Source organism: Aethina tumida, chromosome 3 (genome assembly GCF_024364675.1).
Source record: "Aethina tumida isolate Nest 87 chromosome 3, icAetTumi1.1, whole genome shotgun sequence".
Taxonomy (NCBI): Eukaryota; Metazoa; Arthropoda; class Insecta; order Coleoptera; family Nitidulidae; genus Aethina; species Aethina tumida.
In genome coordinates this window covers 20,401,108-20,425,075 of record NC_065437.1, presented here as the reverse complement: position 1 = coordinate 20,425,075, position 23,968 = coordinate 20,401,108, and the positions used below count along the sequence as shown (strand labels likewise).

Genomic DNA, 23,968 nt, shown 5'->3' with positions numbered 1-23,968 from the left:
AAAATATTCTATTTTTAATTTTTGCTCAATAATTGAAATTTAAATTTATTAATTTTACAAATTAAATTGTGTATTTTTAGTTGAAAAAACTAAAGATTTTAAAAAAAAAGTTTTTATTATTATTATTATCATTTTAATAAATTCCTTTTTTGGCAAAAAGTGGCGGTGACCAGTTTTTAATAAGACAGTAAAAAAATTGATTCATTAATTTGGATTTTACTATTGAAAAAAAAACCTTTAATAAACAAATATACAAACTAAACTTTTTTAAAAGTTACTTATTTAAACTAGTAAAAATTATCAAATTTATTTGTTCACAGTTTTATCATACAAACCTTTAATAAATTTACTAATTTTAAAATATTTTATTGCTGATAATAACATATCCTTTTTAAACAAATATATAAAACTTTATACTTTAAACTATAAAATAAATATATCAAATTTGTTTGTTATCAATTTTATCATACTAAATTGTTATACGTTATTTGTTTCAAAATATAATAAATAATATTTTAATATTAAAAAAATTCTCTTGATATATTAAGTAACGGAAATTACGTCAAAAATTAACAATTTTGATTCATGAATTAATTTAAATAAAATTTTATATTATATTTTAATATTTCTGTGTTTTATGAACTTTTATATTGTTGAAAACTTTTTAGGCTCTTTCTAACTATGCTATTTATTTTATCCTGTATAGTAGTTAAAATATTTTGTTAAAATTAATGAATATTAAATACATAGTGCTACAATTTGTCCAAAATTTGTTCATAAGATCAAAATTCAGCTTAAGGCAACTTAACCAACAAGTCACATTTGGAGAAGATGCTGTTATACGATTTTGGTTTGGTCAGTTTAAAAATGACTATGAATGCATTGAAGATGAACAACATCAAGGCTGTCCCGAAAGCTGTACCAACCAAGAGATTAACCAATATCGGATGCAAATAAATTAATTCATTAAATTAAAATTTATCAAAATAGACTCCACATAAATTAAATGAGCAAATTGTATTGTGGCATGAAAAGGAAAATTTTTTTCACTGAGTAAGACAATAGGTTAAAACAACAAACAAATTAACTTGACTTAATCAAAAATTAGTTAAATACAAATTTCTTTAGTCCATAGAAAAGACGTTCTGCTTCTTCTTGTCAACACAATGTTACTTCGCTTTAAAAACTGAAAGGAAGCTTCAAAATGTTCAATGGGATATTCTACCTAATCCATCAAATAATATAATGTCCAATTTTTTAAGGTATAAACAAAAGTCAAAACTGAGTCGTTCAGTTCCAAAAACTCATTTTTCCCTTTTCATGAATTTGTTTGTAGAAATTTTGGTAAAATATTGTTTCAGTGCTTAATATGTAAATGGTTAATAAACTTTTTAATTATTAACGTTAAATCTGACATCAATTTTTATTCTATTGTAAAGGTGAACGAAGAAAAAACAATTAAAGAAATTTACTGTTATTTATTGCATATTTTTATAAAGTTAAATTATACTTATAATTATTATTTATTAATAAATTTTCTTCTAGATAAATTAAAAACAATTTTGTGGGATCGATTAAAAATTTATCTTCCGGAATTTATATGGAATTTATCGGACGTGAAATCGTAACAAATGAGTAAAAAAATGCATGAGAATTTGAGCAAGTGTCGATTTGCCGAGCCCTGTTCGGTTATGACAACGCCCCAACGGTAGATTAGCGTATTATTCCGACTCGCCGAAGCTATTATAACACTTCTCCCCAAACTACAGTTAAACGCATCATTCGTCATCGTTTTTTGCCCTCCGTGCACCATCCAGCATTTGATTGATCGACAACACTATAAAAGAGCCATCAGAGTATTGAATGTTTTGTGCGAGCCACGCATGAATTAGCTGCCAAAAAGGGATTTCATAGATATCATCGGCGACGTATTAGAAATTAATTCCTATTGTTTAGATTCATGTGTAGAAGTTAGATGTCACGATGGAACCGACACTATTATTTCAGCATGTGTTCGCGATCACACGACTAATTAGGTTTAATTGAAATGTGATATTTATTACTTTCGATGACGACATTCAAATTATAAACATGTTTAGCCACAACAAATAGCGAAAATCATTTTAAGCCAATATTAATGATAATAGAGTCATATTACAGTGAAACAATTTATGTCATAGATTTTATTAAAAAAAAAGTGATTAAATTAACTTTGTAAACTTAAATTTCCAAGGCAAATCGTTAAATAATAATTTATAACGTTATTAAAGAGAATAAAGTATTTTAATGGTTAATAAAATGTTCTAAAATCAAAACAGTTAAAGTAAAATCGTCAAACAAAGTTGTTATAAAGCCGTAGAAAATCTGAAAATTATCCTCGAAAACAAATAAAGTATAAATCTTCGACTATCACTCGGAACAGGCGGGTAAACAATGGCATTTAAAAAGTAAATTAGAATCTCTTTCTTAAAACATGCTGATCCGGGATAATCTTCGATGCGCTATCAAGTTTTATACCATAATTCCCAAGCATAATTTTAATGATCCCTTTAATCCGAAGTATTACACTTGTAAGCTCAATCTAAGAGGAATTAATGCTTGGCAAATTTCTTGTCATGCCTTCAAAACACTGTCGTTTAATAACTTCATCGCGAATAGGTAAATTTAGGATGTTTGCTTTTCCTGTTTGCGTCTCATAGCTAAAGGGAAAAGTGCTAACTTGCTTCTCTCATATTAAATTTTACAATATTACATTTCCACATTCAAAACCCATCAATATTTTTGCTTTTCTCATTATTATCTTCGCCCCTGTTTCCTCCGCCTTTCGAAAAAAGGAAAAAATAACATCACGAATGAATCCCGAACGGATCTCTCAAAAAACCTGTCACATATATTAATGCGGTTCCGCCTCCGAATCCCGAGTCCCGTTTCTAGTTCACTGTAATATGGTGAAACAAGATATTTTTTAATCCCTACGTGTTCGGATCGCCGCAAACATAATCTTCGGACATCGAAACAACCATGGATCTGTTATTTATTGCAAGTAAAACATCCAAATCACATGCAAAATTAGTTAGGAATTTTGTAGACGTGTCCCGTTACAAATTTATATCTGCCGGAACTGACTTTGTTCTGCTTCAGTTGTGGTTTAGTGTAAACATTTGCAGGCTCAGAACCTGAAGCTTTCTGAATGTGCCGATTTGGTAAGCTCCAAATTACAAAAACAGACAAGCTTAGTAGGTGGATATATTCAAATTTTGATAAAATTTCAAACGATACAAAAATATAAATGGAATATAATAAATTTAATTAATATATTCAGTATTATAGTGTTTTAAATAAAATAAATACATTATGATTTGAAGCAACCAAATGCCATCAACAACAAAAATTTAGTAAGTTAAGTTTCGAAACAAAGCTTTGCAAATGTCCGCCCTAAATTGAGCACCACAAAAGGTAGTGTGTGATTACAATATGGCCAGAACTATTTGCGGATTCATTGTGACAGCCCTTTAAATCACATTTAACCAAAACAAATTATCTGAAGGGATTACTTGAATGTATCGACAGATGTGACTTAGTCCGGTGCACACAATAAATAGGAGTCAAAAGGGGTTGACCGCTATTAAGTTATTTGTAATCTGAAAGGAAAATTAATGATGTCACATGACAAATTGAAGTCCTCCGAATTTTCTGACGTATTTTTTAATCATTAAAATTTATCACAACAATAGAATTTTTAAATTACAGTTACATTTTCTGAAATTATCCAAAGGAAATAAGTTTATACCAATAAAAAGCGTCATAAACCTATTAAATCACCACAAACCTTCGGGCCAGATACCATAAATATCTGAAATCGCCGATATTCCAGCAAATGACGGACCAATTCTATTAAAAAGAGGGTTTATGTCTAACTGCAAAAGGACATTCCCTGGATAAGGAACTGGGGATTATCCTGGCTAACCCAGCCATATGGGAGTGAATTCAGAACGACATTACCATTTGGCGATAAAGCAAGGGTTGTTTGTCGCAGCCAAAACGACACCAACTTACAATCTCATCCACCCATCTCGTTAAATGAGATATTATCAATAAAAGATTTTATTATTTCGAATTTTACTCTAGATTAAGGCAAACATAATTTGTCCGTCATTGGCTAAAATTATAGGCTTCAATAATTGTATAGGTTTGTTTGTTTTAATTTCTTTAATTAAACAGATTCCGTCATTGCTTTGTACATTAACATTACATTTACGGTGTGCTCAAAGTGATGCCCTTTTAAGTGGACTTTAAATGGATATGGAACTGAATAAAACTTTATAAGCTATGAAATCCGAGGCTCACTAACTACTAATGTTTATTGTCTCTATTTGTTTAAACTGACCCCGGAAAATGCATTAAAACTTGAGTGTTTTAAGCAAAGTTCTGTTTTGATTGTTCTATCTAATAATCTTATAGTAAAAATTGAAACAAAGTAGTCATATTAAATTCTTATAAGGGGGACGATTTTTCGATATAACCAATCCCAAAATCGATATTTTTGGGACCAATTCAACGATAAGAACAGTCACACCTATGTGCGAAATTTTATGCTCGATAGAATAGTGGTCTTGGTTGAAGTAATGTAAATATTTATTATCTATTTACACACAGAATTTGATAATGATAAAACGCATTTTTAATTATTTGCACAGCTAAGAGTAGGATACCAATTTTACCTTAAATAATTGTAGGTTTGTTAATCTTGAATATACAATTTAAACCAACTTAAAAAAGAAATTTATAACTCTTCTAAAAAGTACAAGCACAAAATTATATATGAATAAAGCTTTTCGTATCTTAAAACAATTTTATATAATTAATTAGTATGAACATGGAATTTTTACATCATTACAATAAAATTCCCCTACTTATAATTCAAGTGCTTGTACTCTATTATTAAAAACTGAAGTATTACATTCTAAAAATAGTAATAATAAGTTATTATCAGAGTTCTGATAAAATTAAAAATTATCAATATACACACCTTCAATAAAATAAGTAAAAATTAAAACAACAGAAACGCCCATTTCGAGTGAACAACATTTTCCTTGATATAACTTCAACAAAATAGTCAAACAACTCCAAGTAATAAAACTATTTGCGGGCTTCAATTATAGTTCGTGTTACCGAACGGACCAAATGTAAAAGAAACGCAGAGCAAAGAAAACAAGGCAATAGTCTGGGACGGGGATCTGTGGAAATGTAGCAGTTGAACAGCATCGTTTGGCGACGGTCGCCTTTATAATTCGCATTAGGTGGCTATTACCTCGATACCGGGATCAGATGGTATTACCGGTAAGCCTGAAGTTAATGAATCAGACACCTTGGCTCTTCATCTAGTACATATTTACAGATTCATTCCGGATTTCCCGGTCTCGTTCGGATTTACGTACCGTGTTCTTTCGAACGAAGATTCGGAACGCAGTAACTGGTTCATTGATTCACTTTTAGAATGGAATTATTTTTAAATCCTTATTGAAATTATTTTTACGGTTGTTTTAAAATGGCATGTGTTCAATGGTTTTAGGCACTCATCACAGCTTTACAACTAATCAAATACGTAATCATAGCTAAGCTCATAATTAATGAATGAGTAAATAATCGAATTTATGGGCCAAATTAGATAATTATGTTTAGTATTTAATTTATTTATATTTTTCGTCACTTAAATCGATTACGACTTCATTTTTACCATGTCATTTTAAATAAATCCCAGACGTCTATCGCAATACAATAAGAGTACTCGATTTTATTCGATTAGATTAGATCTGAACTAAGCCCAAAATATTCCATTTTAATTAATATTAACAGAATAGGAATGTTTGATCTTTTACGCTTAGTAATAAAAATTTGGTTTCCTGTAGCTTTTTTATTGCAATCAGAAGTAGATAGCAGTTTAATAATATCGTAAATATTTATACAATATAATCACTGATTATGAAAAAGTAAAGTTATATTATGCAGATGGATGCTAATTTAATCCAAATATGACTTAATCAATGGCCCATTTCAAATAAAATAAATAAATTTTGTAAACATTTTTCCTTATTATCATTCCAGTAGTAGTTACTAAAAATAAGTAATTAAGTGTATACATATGTATAAATAAATTTATTTAATGTTTACGTTGTAGAACTATCGGAATTTTTAAAATAGACTTATCTGATTTATCAGTTTATAATAGAGTTTGATAGAAAATAAGTAAGATAAGTGATAAATATTATAAAATATACAATAGACAAAAATATTAGACAAATTTTATTCACAACATTAGCAACTATTAATTATTGGTAATTGATAAATTTTATATTTTATGATAAAAATATATACAATGCATAGCCAATATTTAAAAAACTAGTTACATTATTGACCAATCAAATAAATGTTTCAAAAGTATTAAATGAAGTGCGGGCACTTATAAATAACACGGTTAGTTATTTCAACAGATACTATCTGTAAAACACCGATGTTATCATTTTAAAGCACCTATAAATTTTATATATTACCTTCAATTTTCTGTCCCAGTGAATTTATGATCGCAATTACTGATAAATAATTTATCAATTAACGGATTATGTTTTACTGCTTGATAAAATTCAATATTAAAGGAATGATGGCTTATTTCGTGTGTTAACCTTAAAGAAGACATTTTTTTTTTAAATATTGTTTCATATTCTTCCGATTTATTTTATTGTGAAAACAATTTAAGTCGTCTAAATATTTATTTTAATCATTTAAATACCGATAATTTATTATTTTAAGTTGTATACGTATCATATTTTCTTTTATTGACTTTAGTTTTGTAACATGTTGATAAGAATTTTAAGATTAATTTGTTTATTTTTAATGTTGGTTGAATATCACCTTACACAATGTTATGGGAGTTTATATTATATATTAATAAAATTACAACTCTCTAATAACAAATTAATTCTTTTGATTTTCTAATTTGATACTTATTATTTGGTTTAACAATGCACTATTTAATAACCCTTAATTATTAATTTAATTAATTAATTAATAGCAAATTAAGTATTAAAAGTAAAAATAAAAAATGATCATTATAATTTCTGTAAAATTATATTTATATTATATCTTAAATCTTATTTACTTTTTTAACCTTGTTGAGTTAAGGATTAGTTCAATTGCTTTACACGAGTAATTTGTTATCTAACATGTTTTATCGATACAACAATTTTGACAACATTTTGCGTGTTAATTCATCCGAATCAAAAGCAAATTTTTAACAAATTTAATTTGATTTGTTTATAAAATTAGATTAACTAAAAATTCTTGGATCTTTTCAATCGACAACTCTCACAAAATCCAACGAACTCACCACGTTTTAGCTTCTCCAACGGTTCGTGGTGCAGCGACGGCGTGTGCGGCACCACACCATGATGATGGGACGGTTCGTGCGACGTCACATGGTGATTGAGAGTTGACGAGCCGCTCATGATGCCGGAAATGGCCGAGCTGACGGATACGGCGGAACTGACCGAGTCGTGTAGATGGTGAACACCGTGTATGTCGGAATTGGCCGACGACGTGGTCACGCCGGTCACCAGGTCCTGAAGACACAGCGTCGGATCGGATATGGACTCCAGTCGTTCCATTGTTGATGGGAACGCCGATGCCGGACACTAGGATGAACAGAAGGAGTTGTTAGTTTGGCGTATGTGCATTTCCCGCGGAGTCTGTCTGAAATAGTTCAGAATCGACGTTACCTCTTGATTCGGATTGTGTGTTTAAGGTTATTTATTATACGTGGATTATCTACTGATATTATGTTCGAATTATTTGTAGTAGATATTACAATGTTAGTTCAAACAGGGACGTACTCAAAATTGTTAATGTAAACATTGAGAAACGATATATTTAATTACATATATACTAATTTTGAATTATTCATCATTGTTTATTGTCTATTCTTTATTGCAAAATATTGTATTTGTAATGAAAAAATGATAAATATAGAATATCTTTATCATCTTTTATCGACTACTTTTTATTGTGAAATACTTCATTTTTTATTGTGTCTATCTATTGTTATCATATCAGTTTATTTAGAAAAAAATTATCGTACATAAAAAAAAGTCCATGAAATTTAATATTTCACTGTTTAAATCATTTTAATTAATTAAATATAAAAAAATAAACAATATCAAATATTTTTATAATAGTTTTCTTAATGAATTATAATTAATAATCTTTAATTTTTCTATCAGTGTTTCATATTTTTTGATTTTAACTATTACCCATATTTTCAAACTATATAAGAACTTAAATGTCCAGAGCTTAATTTTTGCTATAAAATCCATTTTGACATATCAGTCCGTTTCTGTATTATCTGTGATATTTGACAGAATAATGTTGAAAATATTTATTTCTTCTTTTTTATGAATGGCAAAAATTATCTACACCACTGTTTTACGTAATATTTAATACTTAAATTAAAAAATATACCTCTAATTTTGCGATAGTATATACAAGATTTTTATTATTTATGAATTTACCATTAAAATATAGAAAAGTCCATAAATATGTTTTAGGTTATCTTTAACTAGGATGTAACAATTTTTTCGAGAAAATTAATATTGTTCTTTATGAAAAAGGACATAATCTATAATTTATTTTATTTATATTTTGAAAGAAACCAGTGGCAAAAATATATGATACAATTTACATATTATCTGTAGTTAAGACACGATAATAAAACTTGACAAATATATTTTGGTACTCTTAACATAGTCAAAAAAGTTGATTCTTTTCAGACTCTGCCAAATGTCAGTTTTGGTATATATTGCAGAAACGGTCAGTTATATCAAAATAAGGTTTGCAACGCATTAAAAAAAGTAAATTTGATCTGGTAATACTTTTAACAACTAAAATCTTAAAATATAACTTTTTTATTTTTTAATCTATTTTAATAATAATAAATCTCATAAAGAGAGAATTGTTTATTTTATGCATCTTAATATATAGATGTTTCCAATTTAAATGGGTCATACTGTATATTTTCAGTTTTATTTCTGATGAATTCATCCTTCCATCAACACATCCTTCCATTTTGGATACTTTTTATGTTATACCTTATTTTAAAAGTGTATTATTTATTTTATTTGAAATTTAAACTATTTATCCATAACTTTGAAGAATATTTACTTAACTGTCTTTAGCAAAATAAACAAAGGATTACATTACTTTTTTAGGATGCAATATTTAATTTTACTTTGCATGTAACTCATCTAATAGTATCTACGGGAATCTTTTTTTAAATCAAATTGCAATTGCTTCAAATTATAGACATTAAACACATTCAGTTTAAAAACTCACTCAGCATGAATAGATTACAATTTTTTTCATACAACATGATCTTGAATTTTATGTTATGCACCACAGTATAATTTTGTCATTTGAAACCCCTTTGCAATTATCTTTGGTAACGTCGTCCCGGACATGAAGAAAAGGAACTTACCGCGACCGCGTTCGAAAAGCTAATTAGCATAGATCAATCGTGGACACACAAATCAGTTAGGAAATCACTAAACGCGCGGATCACTTAAAAGATTCTAAGTAAATCCAGGTGCGACGTGAACAAAGACCAAAAGTCGGTTAAGTCCATGAAAAAAGGTACGGAGCTTAAAAACAGCTTTGGCCAGGTTTACACCGGATCAAGTGCGCGTCGCGACGAGCCAACGTCGGTCTGAGAGCTTTGCGGACACTAAGCCCGTGCTTTCATCCCCTCTCCGTCGCCGTCGCTGACTCCGGCCCCACTAAGTTTGTTACTGCAACAAGCTCCAATCACTTGACGGTATTTATTTAATCATTAGCGACCAAAATTGACCGGCACCGGCGAGGTGCCACCGGCCAAAGGAAATATTACCATTAACCGCTCCGGTAAGTCCTCCGGTGTTAAGCTTAAGACTGGCAGCTTTGCGATGAGACCCGCAGATTGCCGCCGGATTTCTGGCTCTCGACCGCTTTTCTACATATCCGCGGGATCCGCCGGATCACACAAGTCAAGCCCGGCCTGGTCTTATTGATTCCGAAACTGGACTAACGACTTTACTAGACGATTGTTTTCTTTGCGAACAATTTAATTAATTATCTGTTCATTGGCTGAGTTTTTATTAATGGAACAACCAACAACTGAAACTTTTAAACGGAAAGCCATAGAGAAAGCATTATTTGGAGTGAAGGAAATCTATTTTAGAATTCAAAAGACTAGCACCTCACAATCTTTAAAAATTATTTTGTTGTTTCGTTGAATCAACTATTCCACTAATAAAGATAAAATATTTTTAAATGGGTATGTATAAAAATCTGTAAAATTTTGTACATTCTGTAATTTATTTCATTAATTAATTTGAAACCGTGGAGTATTTAAGAATTAAATGTTCAATTACATATTTTATAAACAATAAATTAAGTTAATACTAATTTATAAATAATATAATAATAATTTGATAACCTTAATATTATAAATATTAATTTTTATTTAATTATAATTTATATATAAAACTAAAAGAGTTTCTTTGGTTATTTATAAATTTCTTTTCTCTTAGTTATTTTGAAAAATATTACTAAAATTAATTACTAATTAATTTAAACCAACAGAAATTTGAAATTATTGGATTTTTGATCTTGTATCTGGTAAATTTTGAACAAAAAGTTGAAATTTATAAATTTTCTCTATAATATGTACAAATTATTATAAATTTTATATCAAATTAGATTTACATTGTTAAAAAATGTAATGTTAAAATGTTTAATATAAAAGTCAAAATAGGCTCATAAAAAATAATTATTACTTAATTCTTCTTATGGTGGTATCTGACCAATTAATAAATGATTTATATATAAAACTTCTACAATACAATTTAAATATATTTTTAAATGAAACTGAATTAAAAATAATTTTTTTATTTAAAATAGAGTAAAAAACATGGAAATTCTGGTATCTAAATTTTAAATAAAAGTTAAGGTAAAAATTTTAACAAGAAATATTAATTATAATTTAGAATTCAAAAATTAACCATTATAAAATGAAGACTATTTGGTACTTGAAAAGGTTAGGTATAAAAATAATAATTAATTAATTATAATTTATATAATTTTTTAAATCAAATTGGATTGGTATTGTTAATTTAAGAAGAAATCAGCTATTTGATTTTTGCTCATGAATAAAATAAATTTTGATGGATAAATGAGGTATATTTTTTTATAAATTATATAAATTTTAAATCACATTGGACGGGCATGTTTAATTTGATGAAAGATGAGGTATACATATATTTTTTTAAATTTATGAAAATTTTAAATCAAATTGTTAATTTAGTAAATAAAATAAGTAACCAAAATGTGAAGAACAACAATTAAATTTATCAATTCAAGATATGATTACATTCCGTCGGAAAAACATTTTCCTTTAACAATTTCAGTGTTCCATCTCCATAGCGTCACGTGCAGAAAAATATCAATTCTTACTCTTCAAATAGTACTTCGAAACTTCTAAAACAATAAAACTGTCTGATTATTTTGTGTGAGAAGCCAGATAATGAATGATTTACGATTTACAACTTGGTTATTTTGAATACTGTTTTATTTAACTAATGGCCGTAAAATTAATCCCTTTACGGTAAACCAGATAAGACAATGTTGACGCAAACAGATAATGAAATCGTCTCGTTTAACGCAAAATAAAAAGTAGCATGCGAAAGTAACCGTATGGTACCGGAGAACAACTAGCGACGGAAAATGCGCGTGGAAATTTCAACATGTAATCAGCAACACACACAGCAATAATAAAATTACGTATATTCATTATGGTTGTTGATACAAGTGCTTGAATTATACACGGCTAGTTTAATTTTCCACTACTTAACACATACAATATTGGTTTAGCAACGCACCTGTTCTATCCAGTAGTTCGACGAAGACCTCGGCAGCTTCGAGTCACAGTCAATCACAGTTCCAAAGCACCAAAGAACCGGAGATCACAACCGGAAACCGAATAAATCCGCGATCGTCAAACGTGCCCGGTGACAGGAGACAATCGTCCGGTAACCAGAACCAATATTAATATCTTAACAAATCACTGCGAACGCGGGATGCGGGACATCGGGCGGTTTCCACCGAAATCCTATGAAAGTATTAAAAAGTCTTAAGCGCTTAGCGGTCGTACAGATATCGGGTTAGAACTTGATACTGCAAAGTCTCTCTAATCTCGGCCACTTCCCAGCGTGGTTTAACTATAAGTCGACTACTCTATATATCATCATAGGGCTACGTATGGTCCTTTCCGACTGCCAGACGCGATCGGCAACGTTCGGCCGCATTCATGTGCGTTGTCCCTTTCGCTATCGCGGCACCGCCGATCTGCCCGTCCTTCTCACGCCCCTTATCTGAAACAACTGAAAGTTTGGGACTTTCAGTCACGCCCCCGCCCGCGATTCAAAGGGCATGCGTGAATACATCATGTATTCGTGCTGATGCCGTCCTTGTCTGTCCAATGGCGTCGTCAGTTTTACATCCTCGCCCGGTTTATTGATGGTGGGCGGCGCGTGGAAGGCGCTAAGTCAAGGGAATCACAAAATACAGAAACAGTCCGCTCGGTTTATATTGATACAGGATTAGTTTGTTTATTCATAATGTATGATTTCTTAATTTTTGGTACTTCGGTTTTATTACTGTAACTTCACAACTTCGCTGGATTTAATCTGATTTAACCCGGTTTAATTTTGGTTAATTCGGTCAAATTGATTATTTAAAATTTAATTGTTTATATGTATTAATAAAATTTTGACCATTGAAGTCATATTGAACGGTTTATATAATTAATATTACCTAATTAATAGGATGGAATTATCAAAAAACAAATTTAATGTATTTATTAAACAACATGGTTTATTTTTGTTAATAAAAAAACTAAATAAGATAAAATTGTTAAAAATTTGGTGCATGCTGCATTAATGAACTATTTTCCATTTAATTCATTTATTTTAAAAGTTATATTATTAAAAAAATTTAATATCAATTATATAATTTCTTATTTATAATATTAAAATTTTACCACAATATTGTAATTCTTATTATTACTGTAATACATTATTTTCTGTTCACTGAATAAGCGTTATACAAAGAGGAAAATATGATTTTAAAATAAGGATGCTTTATAAAGGTCTCTTATATAAATACCTAATTAATTAATTAATTAAAATAAAATTAAATATATAAATTTCCATACTTAAGAAATTAACCAAAAACATTTTTCTGATTTAGAAGAATATGTACTTATTAATATTATAATTTTTAAATTTTAGATTAATATGCATATGTAGTAAGTATTTACAACAAATGATGTACTCTAGTTTTGTAAATATTTATTGAAAAAAATATTAGAAGAAATGCTTTTTCTACAAAAACTAATAAAATAATTTAATTAAAATAATGTAAACTATGTTTAATATATACACTTATGTACACATTAAAGTAAAAATAAAAATAATAATATATAATTCAAACAACATTTATTGGAATAAGCATAAGACAAATTACATTAAATAATAAAACTTTTTATTTTAAATATAAATATATTTTTTTTATTATTTATATTTATTACATTTATTATAGTACCTGAAATATACTATTTCTTATTTTTGAAACCAATAGTTTTTATTTATCTATACATATATACTTATAGGTAAAAAATAGATATATAATTATTGTAAATTTATAGATAGATATTATTTGTACATTATTATATACAGTTATATATTATTTACTTTTTATTTACAATAAAAATTTAATTTAATTTTAAAATAATTATTAATAATAAAAAATAATAATATAATGATTAAAAGGTATAAAAATTAAATGATTACTGTGAGGGATATTGTCTTAAAATTGAAAATACAAAATTATCATTAAAAAATTATGTATATTTATTTGAGTATTATAACTAAATGTTTTATTTAATTTAAATTTCACTTTTATAATATTATATATGTACTTATGTATAAATGTAATAAATATTAGTTATAAAACATCACATTTTATTACATATTATATGTACGTACAGAAATGTACTACTATTCCTTATTTTTTATAATCAATAAAATTATTACTGTTTATTTGTAAGTAGTAATAGGCATATAAATAATTATAAAAAGACTTTATTTATAAATTTGTACATAGTTATAAATTATTTTCTTTATTGCTTCAAATAATTGTATTTTACAAAATTGGTGAAAACCTAAACTAAACTTACAAATTCAACATTTGTAAATTTATATTTCATATAAAAATTTCAATAATAGTAATAAAAAATAAGATAATGAATTAAATTTATAAAAAAAGATAATGGATTAAATTTATAAAAATTAAAAGATTGGTATCCAGAATTTTGATTTGAAGTTAAAAGTTCAAAAAAAAAAAAAAAATTAAAAATTATATTTATTTAAAATAAATAGTGGAGTAATTTTCGATTTAGTAGTTAATATTTTCCCCCAAATTTATCAATTACTCAACATCTAAAATTTACTAACTTTAAATTTGATATATGGCTGAATTTTATAAAAATTATGTTTAAATATTTATTTAAATATGTGCTAAAATTATTAATGAATACTATAAATACTAATCTCAAACCAATGTTGTTTATAATATTTAAATAGTTTCTAAAATGTAGGCAAAAGACGTATATTTCATTAATTAATGGTTAAATTTACTAAATTGAAGTATATTCAAGTTATATCTTAGGCAGACGTTATTTTTATTGATATTAAAGATTACGGTGCGTATTGAAAGCTACCTACGTATCTTATCTGTGACAAGTTGTCGGCAAGCTATTGATTTATGGCAGGTATTAATAAATGTTTAAATAAGGGTTTATTTATAAACTATTAATAACGTCCACAATATAAATATATTTAACATTAACACACATGAAGCAGCTGATTTATTGTACGATTAACAATGATCGGTATGACGATTTCATTCAAGTATTAATAGTTTTAAATGCAGCTGAAACTATACAACACTTGTGCCAACAATAAACATCGAAATGAAAACAATAAATACGTCAAGTTCCGTCAAATTATAATGCTTTTTATTTAATAACGCAATTGTATCCGTTTACCTTAGATAATTTTTTTACAAAATCAAGCGTATTTATTAGTTAATGAAGGGGACGAAAACAGGGGTAAAGTTGTAGTGCTGGGTGCCATAGTAGTTCATAAGGCAACTCCTCTAATAGTGTTATTTTACGAAGTAAAAGATATATTTAAGCTATAAATTTTTTTAATTTACTCCCATCAAATTTATAACACATAAATTTTATGAATTTGAATATATACGTATATCAGATTTAATAAATAATTTTTTTGCAAAATAGATACTGACAATATCAAAATAAAATTATTCAGATCTTGATTTTGCACTTTCATCTGGTTTGCACTTTGTTTCATATAAAAATATTTTTCCATATATTAAAATTTGATATTGTTATCTAGATATGTGGAAAAGTTATTTATAATATTTTTATATATTTATTTTATAATATATTTAGAAATAATAAACAAAATGAGGTATTTCTGTAAATTATTGATAAAACAATAAAATTGTAAAATAATATATTCTAGACACCGTATTTAAATTATAATTTAGAAATGTTTGAATTTTTTTGAAAAAATCTTTGAAGAGTACACATAAAAACTTCATTCATGGACATTTGTTCTGTAAAATTGAATCTGTAGAGTTTCATCTTCTCTAATGTTTGTTACTTTATTTTAATGAATGTGACAAGAAAACTGTAATAAAAATACAGTATTCTTGATAATATATATTAACAATTAAGCACTATAATGTATACTTGATTAAATTTGTTGAATTAATTGGTTAAATACAGTTACAGTGGTTAAAAATGTTATATTTTTAAAATAAAATAAATCTGAATTAATGATACTTAATTAAGAAATATAAATTTTACGAATATTATAGAATTTTATAAAAGTTGAGCGCCATAAACTTTATTGGTGGGCGCCAAATATAATGTTTCCCATAAAAAGTTCAATTCAACAATAATTAAAATTAAGTTTATTTACAATCTTACTTACTAAGGTCACCTCCATTATACAATTATTTTGTAGTTTATTTGTAAACTAGAGGTTTTCATACAATTTTTTCTCGACAAATAATTCGAGTAATTAATATATTTCTACAATATTTTATATTTCCTTTTTTGAAAATTAAAATTCAAAAAGTAATATGCTAATTCTAGTTAGATACTCACATTGTCAAATAAAATACTAACATAAAGTATTATTTATAATAATAATTTTCATTACAATTTTTATAAATACTATTTAAATTTGTTCAGTTAATCAATTAAATAGAACCTCAGATATATATTTAAAATAAAATCAATATAAATAATATAAAATATAATTTTTACAGAATATTTTAGGAGTAACCTAATGCTTTGGTTGGGCGCCATAAACCTTATCGTTGGGCGCCATAAACCTTATCGTTGGGCGCCAAATATAATTCCTTAAAAAATTCAACAATTATTTAAAAAGATGCTTAAGTATATTTAAAACCGTTTGAACATACTAAACAAAGACTATGATTGGGAGCATAAACCTTATCGGTAGGCGCCAAAAAAAGGTTTTTAATATTTATTTAAAAAGATAATTAAGTTTATTTGAAACAATTAAGAAGCAGCTTAAAAAATAACAGTACTATATAAAACTAATACTGTAGAAAAGTAATATATAAAATCACACATTATAAAAAGCCAATCGTGACATTTTAAAGTTGATTGTTCGCCGAAGCAACAATTTAAATACATTCTTAAACTAGTATACGAGTCGGTAAAGGCAGGAAGAAGAAAAAAACGTTGGAAGTGAAAAACTCATCACAATGAAAGAAGGCAGTGATACGAAACAGTGAACAAGTGCATTCTTATCAGGGCCGCTTGTCAATCAAAGTGAACACAGTGGAAACTTGGGAACGCCTACCGAGATAACTGTATAGCAGCCAGTGGCATTTATAGGAGGGGCGTCGTCCAATATGGCGTAGCACGACGGTTGCCGTCACACACTGATGCCAACGTTCAGACATTTCCACGGAGTCGCTTACTTGCCACGCATCGGCATGCCTGATTTTCTTGTGTGTTGTTTTCCTAAATTTGATTTGTGCATATTCAATAGGTTTCATATCGATTTCGTGACGATTTAGTGGGTGGCAATTATGATAGGTTTTCAAATTCATTTGGTTCAATCAATTATATTTTATGTGTGTGGTTTATGTATCTGTTTTATTTTGCCTTGAGTGAAATGATATGGTGCCTAATGAAGATTTAAAGGCTAAGGAATTATTGGTGTAAATAAATTACACAGTTGAATAAAACTCTTCATAATTAAGAAAATATTTTGTTCTAAGTCTTGACTAAATTATTTAAAAAACGAAAAATGAAAACTAAAAATATTAAGAGTATTACAAATTATTCCTAAACAAAAAAAATCCATTAAATAAGTACATAATATTTTAAAAATCTTTACATTATAAAATTGAAAAATTTAACGATATCAATTAGTGAATTGATTAGAACATTAAATTAAAATATTAATATTATATTAAACAAATATATTAAAGAAAAATCTATTTTATAACTTCACGTCAGAGATAAAATCAGAGCAATATTGAGCACATGTGATTATCAATATGCATACAGAATAAGAACATAATTCTAATTAAAATTTTAAGGGTGGATAACCTTTAAAAGTTACGAGCACCTATTTTTGGATTAAAAAAATAAAAAGTAGTTTCACAAATCATATTAAAATTAATGTTTACGTTTAACTTCTTTTGATTTATGGTAAAACTACAATAAAAAATGTTTTAAAAAAATAAATTAAAGATTTTAGACACTTTATTATTAATATTTATTTAATATTATTTTTCGTAATTAATTCATGATCATAATTAATTAAACTAAATAATAATAATTGGGTGAATCACATAAATTTATTTATTATTAATTTATTATGTTAAAAATAATGAAAAACTGAAATAATGTATAAATTTATATGTTTTGTTATATATTATTACTTTTTTAGATAATATATAACAAAATAAATAGTATATATTTTTGTAATTAATATTGTAACAATTTGTTAAAAATATTGAATTTTTGTAATATGTATAATATTTTTGCAAAGGTATAATAATATAACAAATTAACTATATATTTTTTTAAAAATGATATTATTCACTCTTTTAAATTTTTAATTACTATAGTTATATAAAGTGAAAAAAGTAAAAATTTTGACCGAAGAAAAAAAAAATATTCTCAAAAAAATGATTAAATATTAAGCAAGGTATAGAGTAAACCTAAATAAAGAATTAGAAATACTTAATAGTACTTAAAAATTTGTGAAAATTTCATCAGTGTGACTGAAGAAATAGAAAGTTGTAAAAAAAATCAATTATTCAAAATTTTCCCTGGATTGTAAATTCATTTATCAAAAAAATTATTTAAAATTAAACTAGGTATAAATAGAATAAACCTAAACAAAATATCTGAATATCATCAGTTTTGACTGAAGAAAAAATAAATTTTTTTTGAAAATTCTCCCTAGATTGTAAATTCATGTATCAAAATATATATATTTAAAATTAAGCTAGATATCAATAGAGTAAAACTAAACAAAGAATCAAAAATTTTTATTAGTATAAACATAATAATATAAGCTTCATATATTTTTTAAAATTATTTCACATATTTGAAACTATCAATTTCTGTAGTATCAAATGTGATCGTATTAGTTTAAAATTGATTATCTTTTTCCTTAACCCAACACAAGAAAACATCAACAAGTAAATGGTTAAAATTTTTTTACCAAAAATAATAGTGTTCGAATATAATAGTTGAGAAAATAAACTAATTATAATAACTCTGTTTATTATAGAATTTCTTAGTAATTTTAGTAGGATAAGATATTTTATAATATAGAAAACTACTGCTACAAATTATAGTATTATTAATTATAATAATATTTAACATAACTCATTATTTGTAACATGTGTTGCTGGTTATTTTATTTAATACAATGAAACATTATTTATAACTGATGCCAGAATATAAGATTTAAATTGGTTTATAAATGATACAAGAGTTGTTTTTTCAAAGGCAAAACAGAAGTTAATTTTTTACTTTCCATTTGACTTGCGGATTTAATTTGAAGACAGAAAGTAGTTAATCGTTTTTTATTAAAAAGGCAACAACAATAACAGAAGCAAAAGGCATGACGACCGCCTGCGGCTAACGTCAACACTAGGCCGATCAATTAGGGGCCACTGACTGGACGCCCCACAGACACTAAGATGAATGGCCTTCCGAATTATTTTTCACTTACCCCATCTCATCTCATTATTTATTAAAGGTGTATCTTGATATTGGCAGGTTAGCAAAACTGAGATTCAGTGCGTTTATAATGAAGTTATTATAGAAAACATTACAAAGTAAAATTATAAAAATTTTTTTAACTTTTCACGCCATAATTTACAGAAGGTAAATTTAAGAAAATTGAAACTTTAATCTTGTTTCTAAATGTAAAATATCGGCGTAGAATCAAAATTAAAAGAAGGCTCTTTTAGATAGGTCACAAAAATTCATTAGTTAGAGGTTGAATTAAACTTACAATCTAATTAGATTTACTATAACTTATTGATATGGTATATTAAATTCCCTACTTTACAAAAACATCTTGTAAAAATGAATAACATTCACAAACCTTATATCGATTACTACGGTATCTAAAAATAGTGATTTTTACATTTAGAAGTAATAAATACTTGAACAAAAATAGATCAGAACCAAGGGAGTGTGTTAATGGGCGGCACATAAAAGCTAATCTGTTCGAAGGTTTAAATAAAAAAACCTTAGATATTCCGACAAATACAACGTTATCTGTAGATAAAGTAGCCGACCGAAGCTACTGATCTCTTTCGGAATGGCAAAACAAGAAATCCATTGTGCGTAAACGGAAGGGTTTCAGTGAAACACCTCTCTGCCTTATTCGTGTTTACAAATGAGTGAATATGACAATATGTGCTAATAAAAAATGATTTCATAGATTTTAAATTTATATTTCAAGAGAAAAATCATCTTATAAACCTGAATTAGCACCGTGCATATGTCTATCACTTTCGGGGTGGATCGATTTTACTATAGGACTGGAGAAACTTTCAATGTAATATAGTAATAAAAGGGTGCCGTACCCTTTTATGTCCAGGGATCAAACTGTTGACATCACACTATTTTGAGTAAATGTACCGTGAAATATGAATAGGGTATTGCCGAAATGAAATGCGGCAGTTAATGAATACCAATTTTATGTTACCATTTGATAACACGCATATTATTCGCACAATATGTTCTCGATATAGGGGATGAATTAATTTTATAAGATACCATTTGGTTACATTATCTTTTACTCGTGAAAATATTATTGATAGATAGAAAAAAGGCACATATCATCCGGACGATCTAAATATCCGATTATTACTGTATAGATAAAAAGAATTAATAATTTGTCAAATTTGTTAATATAGAACTACAGTCGAACATCAATAACCATGATTTGTCAGGAAAAACTCTTCAGACTTCGAGTTATCAAGTAAAAATTACACATAATTTTCACCCAGAATTAAACCAATTTGATTCGAATGATCAAAAATTCGAGTTGTCGATGTTAATAAGTTGAAAAGTCCAATTTTTCTCATTTTAAGAAGTTGGTTTGTACTATTTTGCAAATTGTAGAACACTACTACACTAATTTTGTAATATTACTTACTAGTTCACATGTTTCACGGGCTACATAGTTCCACAGTTTAATTTTACTATCTTTTTCTAAAAGCCAGTAATTTTTCTGAATGAATAACTCTTAACGAATATGTGCCTTTTTTTAAAGTTGTTCCACTTATGGAACACAAATTTTTGAATTTCTAATATTATCTGAATCTTTTTGTTTTTCTAATTTCAGCTCATGAATTCCCTCATTTTCTAATATTTGTTTTAAGCCAGAGAAGATAAAAATGAGTTTGTAATATTGCTGGTTGAAACAAGAAAATTCTTGTTTGTACATATTGTTTAGAGTCCTATCTACATTAGAGACAAAATCTTTCAAATAACAGAGGAGTCCGGATTACTGGTTATATAATATCCTTTATTATTAGAATTTATTATTAATAAATAAAAATTTTGACTAAATTATTTTTAAAAATGAAAAATCAAAATATGAAATAAATTTATAATATTAAAAAAGTATTACAAATTATAAAAAAATCGTTATAAAATCAAAAAATTTAAAGATATTAAAAAAATATATTCAACAAAAATCTAATTAATAACACAATGTCAGAGAAAAAATAAAAGCAATAGTGGGAACATGTGATTATAAATATGGATACCGATTAAGAACATAATTCTAATTAATAAAAACGCACAATAACAATTAATATATTTTGTAAAGCAAAAAAAGTTATGTTTCCGCCCGGGATCGAACCGGGGACCTTCCGCGTGTTAGGCGGATGTGATAACCACTACACCACGGAAACCATACTTAAAAGCTGTTAATTTTTATTTTCAACATAAGTATGTTTTATAACTAAATTATCAATCATAGTTCATTAATAATAACAAAAAATAATTACCAATTAAATTGTATTAATTTTACTGAACATAAAGTTGTTGTTTTTGTAGATTACCAAAAGCACATGTGCATACACTCATGTTGATAAACAGACAGGAATATTTTAATATTTTTGGAGATTTCTTTCAATACACCTAAAATTCATTTTTGTTGTATTTACATTTCACATTGAGATTCACCCCATTGGTTTCCGCTTATATGGCAATAATAGTGTGTTTGGTTCGGGTCGGATGGGGAAAATGTTTTATTTTACAATCATTTATCTTAACCTCGCAACAATGGGCTGTCAGAAAAGGGATGACACGGACACCTAAACCCCCTAAACCGCCACCCCGACTGTTATCGTATGGCGGGGGGGTAAGGGAAATATTCGTATACACGTCAAAATATGCTACAGTAAAGAGAAAAAGCTTACTAAATAAGGTGGACACCATCGATGTCATCAAATTTATGAATCATTTCGGTAAATTTTAAAATCTGATAAATATGGATTCACAAACATGAATTAATTGCATTTTATGTACGCTACTATACTACGTGATGTACAAAAACTAAAATAAAAAAATAGTTAGTCTTGTGTTTCCTCGACCAGACTATGCTAAAGCATTCGACTCCGTTTAAGCAATAAATATTTTACGTAAGTGAAATTTATTCATTATTTTACTTTATTCATGTATTAAACTTTTAGATAATCATGAACGAAAGTCTGGAAAAAGTTTTGGAATGTCCAGTGTGTTTAGAAATTTTCGATAATGACATTGTGGTGTGCAAAGCAGGCCACAGCATTTGTGGAAGATGTATAGTACATGTTTATAAATGTCCATTATGTAAAGTGTCAATTACTGATTCATCAATATTCAAAAATTTAGAACTGGAAGAAACAATGCAGGCCATTCAGAATACTAGTAACATATCGATAAACTCGGAGTCGAAGTTAACATTAAAAAGTAAGATTTCCTTTCACAAAATATAATATAATAATATTAAATAACTTTAAAATTAAAATTAAAACTAACTAAATGAAAGTTCTTTATTCACAGAAAAACTTCACATTTTTTTTCAGTGTTACTTTGTAACAGATGCCGGAATCCTTTGACACGTCCAGTTTTCTTACAGAAAAATGGTTACAACTATTGTAAAAGTTGTTGTCGTAAGCCAGCAACAATGTGGACGAGAAACTATCTAGCAGAAACTTTATTAGAACGCAATGACTTATCGTACGTAGTGATCAAAAAGAACAAAGCAGAAGTGTTTCGTAGAAACAATATCAAATGTCCGAAATGTGAATTTGAAGTGGACAACTACGAAAGTTGGCAATCACATATTTTGACTACTCACAAGAGTTTAGTAAAATTCTTACCAAAAAATGCTTATTATTTACTACACGTTGACCTTGTGAGTTCAGGAAGTCAACTTATATATTGCAATTCTGTTGTATTTTTAATTCTTTACAAACTTGTTCGTAATAGGGAGAGTTTGTTTGTGAACGTAATGACATATGCAGCCGAATACATAAGATACAAATTAACAATAGGTCACAAGACTTTGATATGTAACAAAAGGTGTAAACCTGAATTTGGAGTGTATCTTAAAACAGAAGAATGTACTCAACTGAATAAGCCAGGTTACAGTGTAAAGATATCATTCCATTACTGTTAGTTATGTTTCGTTTATTATAAATTTGTTTTATTCATATTGTATTTTAACATTTTTATTTATATTTTATTATTAAAATTACTGCGTAATTAAATTTATTATATTCATAATTTTTATGTTTTATTTTTGTGGTGCAAATTAATGTTGTGGTAAGTTGAATACTAGTTAATATACTTGAGTTAATTGTTTTAATTCCATATCAATTTTAAATTTATATAATTCATTTTTATCAAAATAATATAAAATCATTGATTATTAGCGGTTGCTATAGCCTAAAAACATATCTTACTATCATTAAATTAGATACAACCACATGTTTTGATTCTCTTAATATTATATTAATAATATTTTAACTTTATTTTTTTATTTCTCCTCAATTATTTAAGCTCACACTATTTTTATATAAAATAATAATTAATAATCTGGAGGGATTAATATGTAAACTATTATTTTCTGAACATGTAGATAACCTTCTGTAAATTTTCCAGTTAAGTAAATTAATACGTATTGACTAAAATATAGCTGCCACGAATCATGAACTTGAACTA

The 23,968-nt window shown here is 27.0% G+C and overlaps 2 protein-coding genes and 1 non-coding gene across 9 annotated transcripts in view; 1 reads left to right on the top strand and 2 right to left on the bottom strand.

The window, feature by feature from the left end:
- Positions 1-12,403, bottom strand: part of LOC109609047 (pituitary homeobox homolog Ptx1) — a 30,978-nt gene extending 18,575 nt beyond the window's left edge. The window contains exons 1-2 of one of the 7 annotated variants that reach the window (XM_049965018.1): positions 11,961-12,403; positions 7,385-7,746 (exon numbers count right to left, since the gene is read on the bottom strand). In XM_049965018.1, coding sequence (XP_049820975.1) covers positions 7,385-7,661 — 277 coding nt within the window. In that variant the 5' untranslated portion in view covers positions 7,662-7,746; positions 11,961-12,403. Of the gene's footprint in view, positions 1-7,384; positions 7,747-9,523; positions 9,735-11,960 lie in introns of those variants that run through there. The other 6 variants (XM_049965019.1, XM_049965016.1, XM_049965020.1 and 3 more) reach the window with 6 other exon arrangements.
- A 9,193-nt stretch (positions 12,404-21,596) lies between these two features.
- On the bottom strand, positions 21,597-21,669 carry Trnav-aac (transfer RNA valine (anticodon AAC)). Its single transcript has one exon. It is a non-coding gene; the product is annotated as a tRNA-Val (tRNA).
- Positions 21,670-22,315: 646 nt separating this feature from the next.
- Positions 22,316-23,530, top strand: LOC109609076 (uncharacterized). Its single transcript, XM_020025698.2, has 3 exons — positions 22,316-22,401; positions 22,453-22,711; positions 22,828-23,530. The coding sequence occupies exons 2-3, from the start codon at positions 22,459-22,461 to the stop codon at positions 23,421-23,423; spliced, it is 849 nt and encodes a 282-aa protein (XP_019881257.1). The 5' UTR covers positions 22,316-22,401; positions 22,453-22,458; the 3' UTR covers positions 23,424-23,530.
- Positions 23,531-23,968: the final 438 nt, after the last annotated feature.

What these genes read in the sequence shown, in the direction of transcription:
- LOC109609076 (XM_020025698.2), top strand. Translation starts at nt 22,459, where the DNA reads ATGAACGAAAGTCTGGAAAAAGTTTTGGAATGTCCAGTGTGTTTAGAA. An exon ending in GTCGAAGTTAACATTAAAAA is followed by an intron (nt 22,712 to 22,827) that starts GTAAGATTTCCT and finishes ATTTTTTTTCAG; the next exon opens with TGTTACTTTGTAACAGATGC.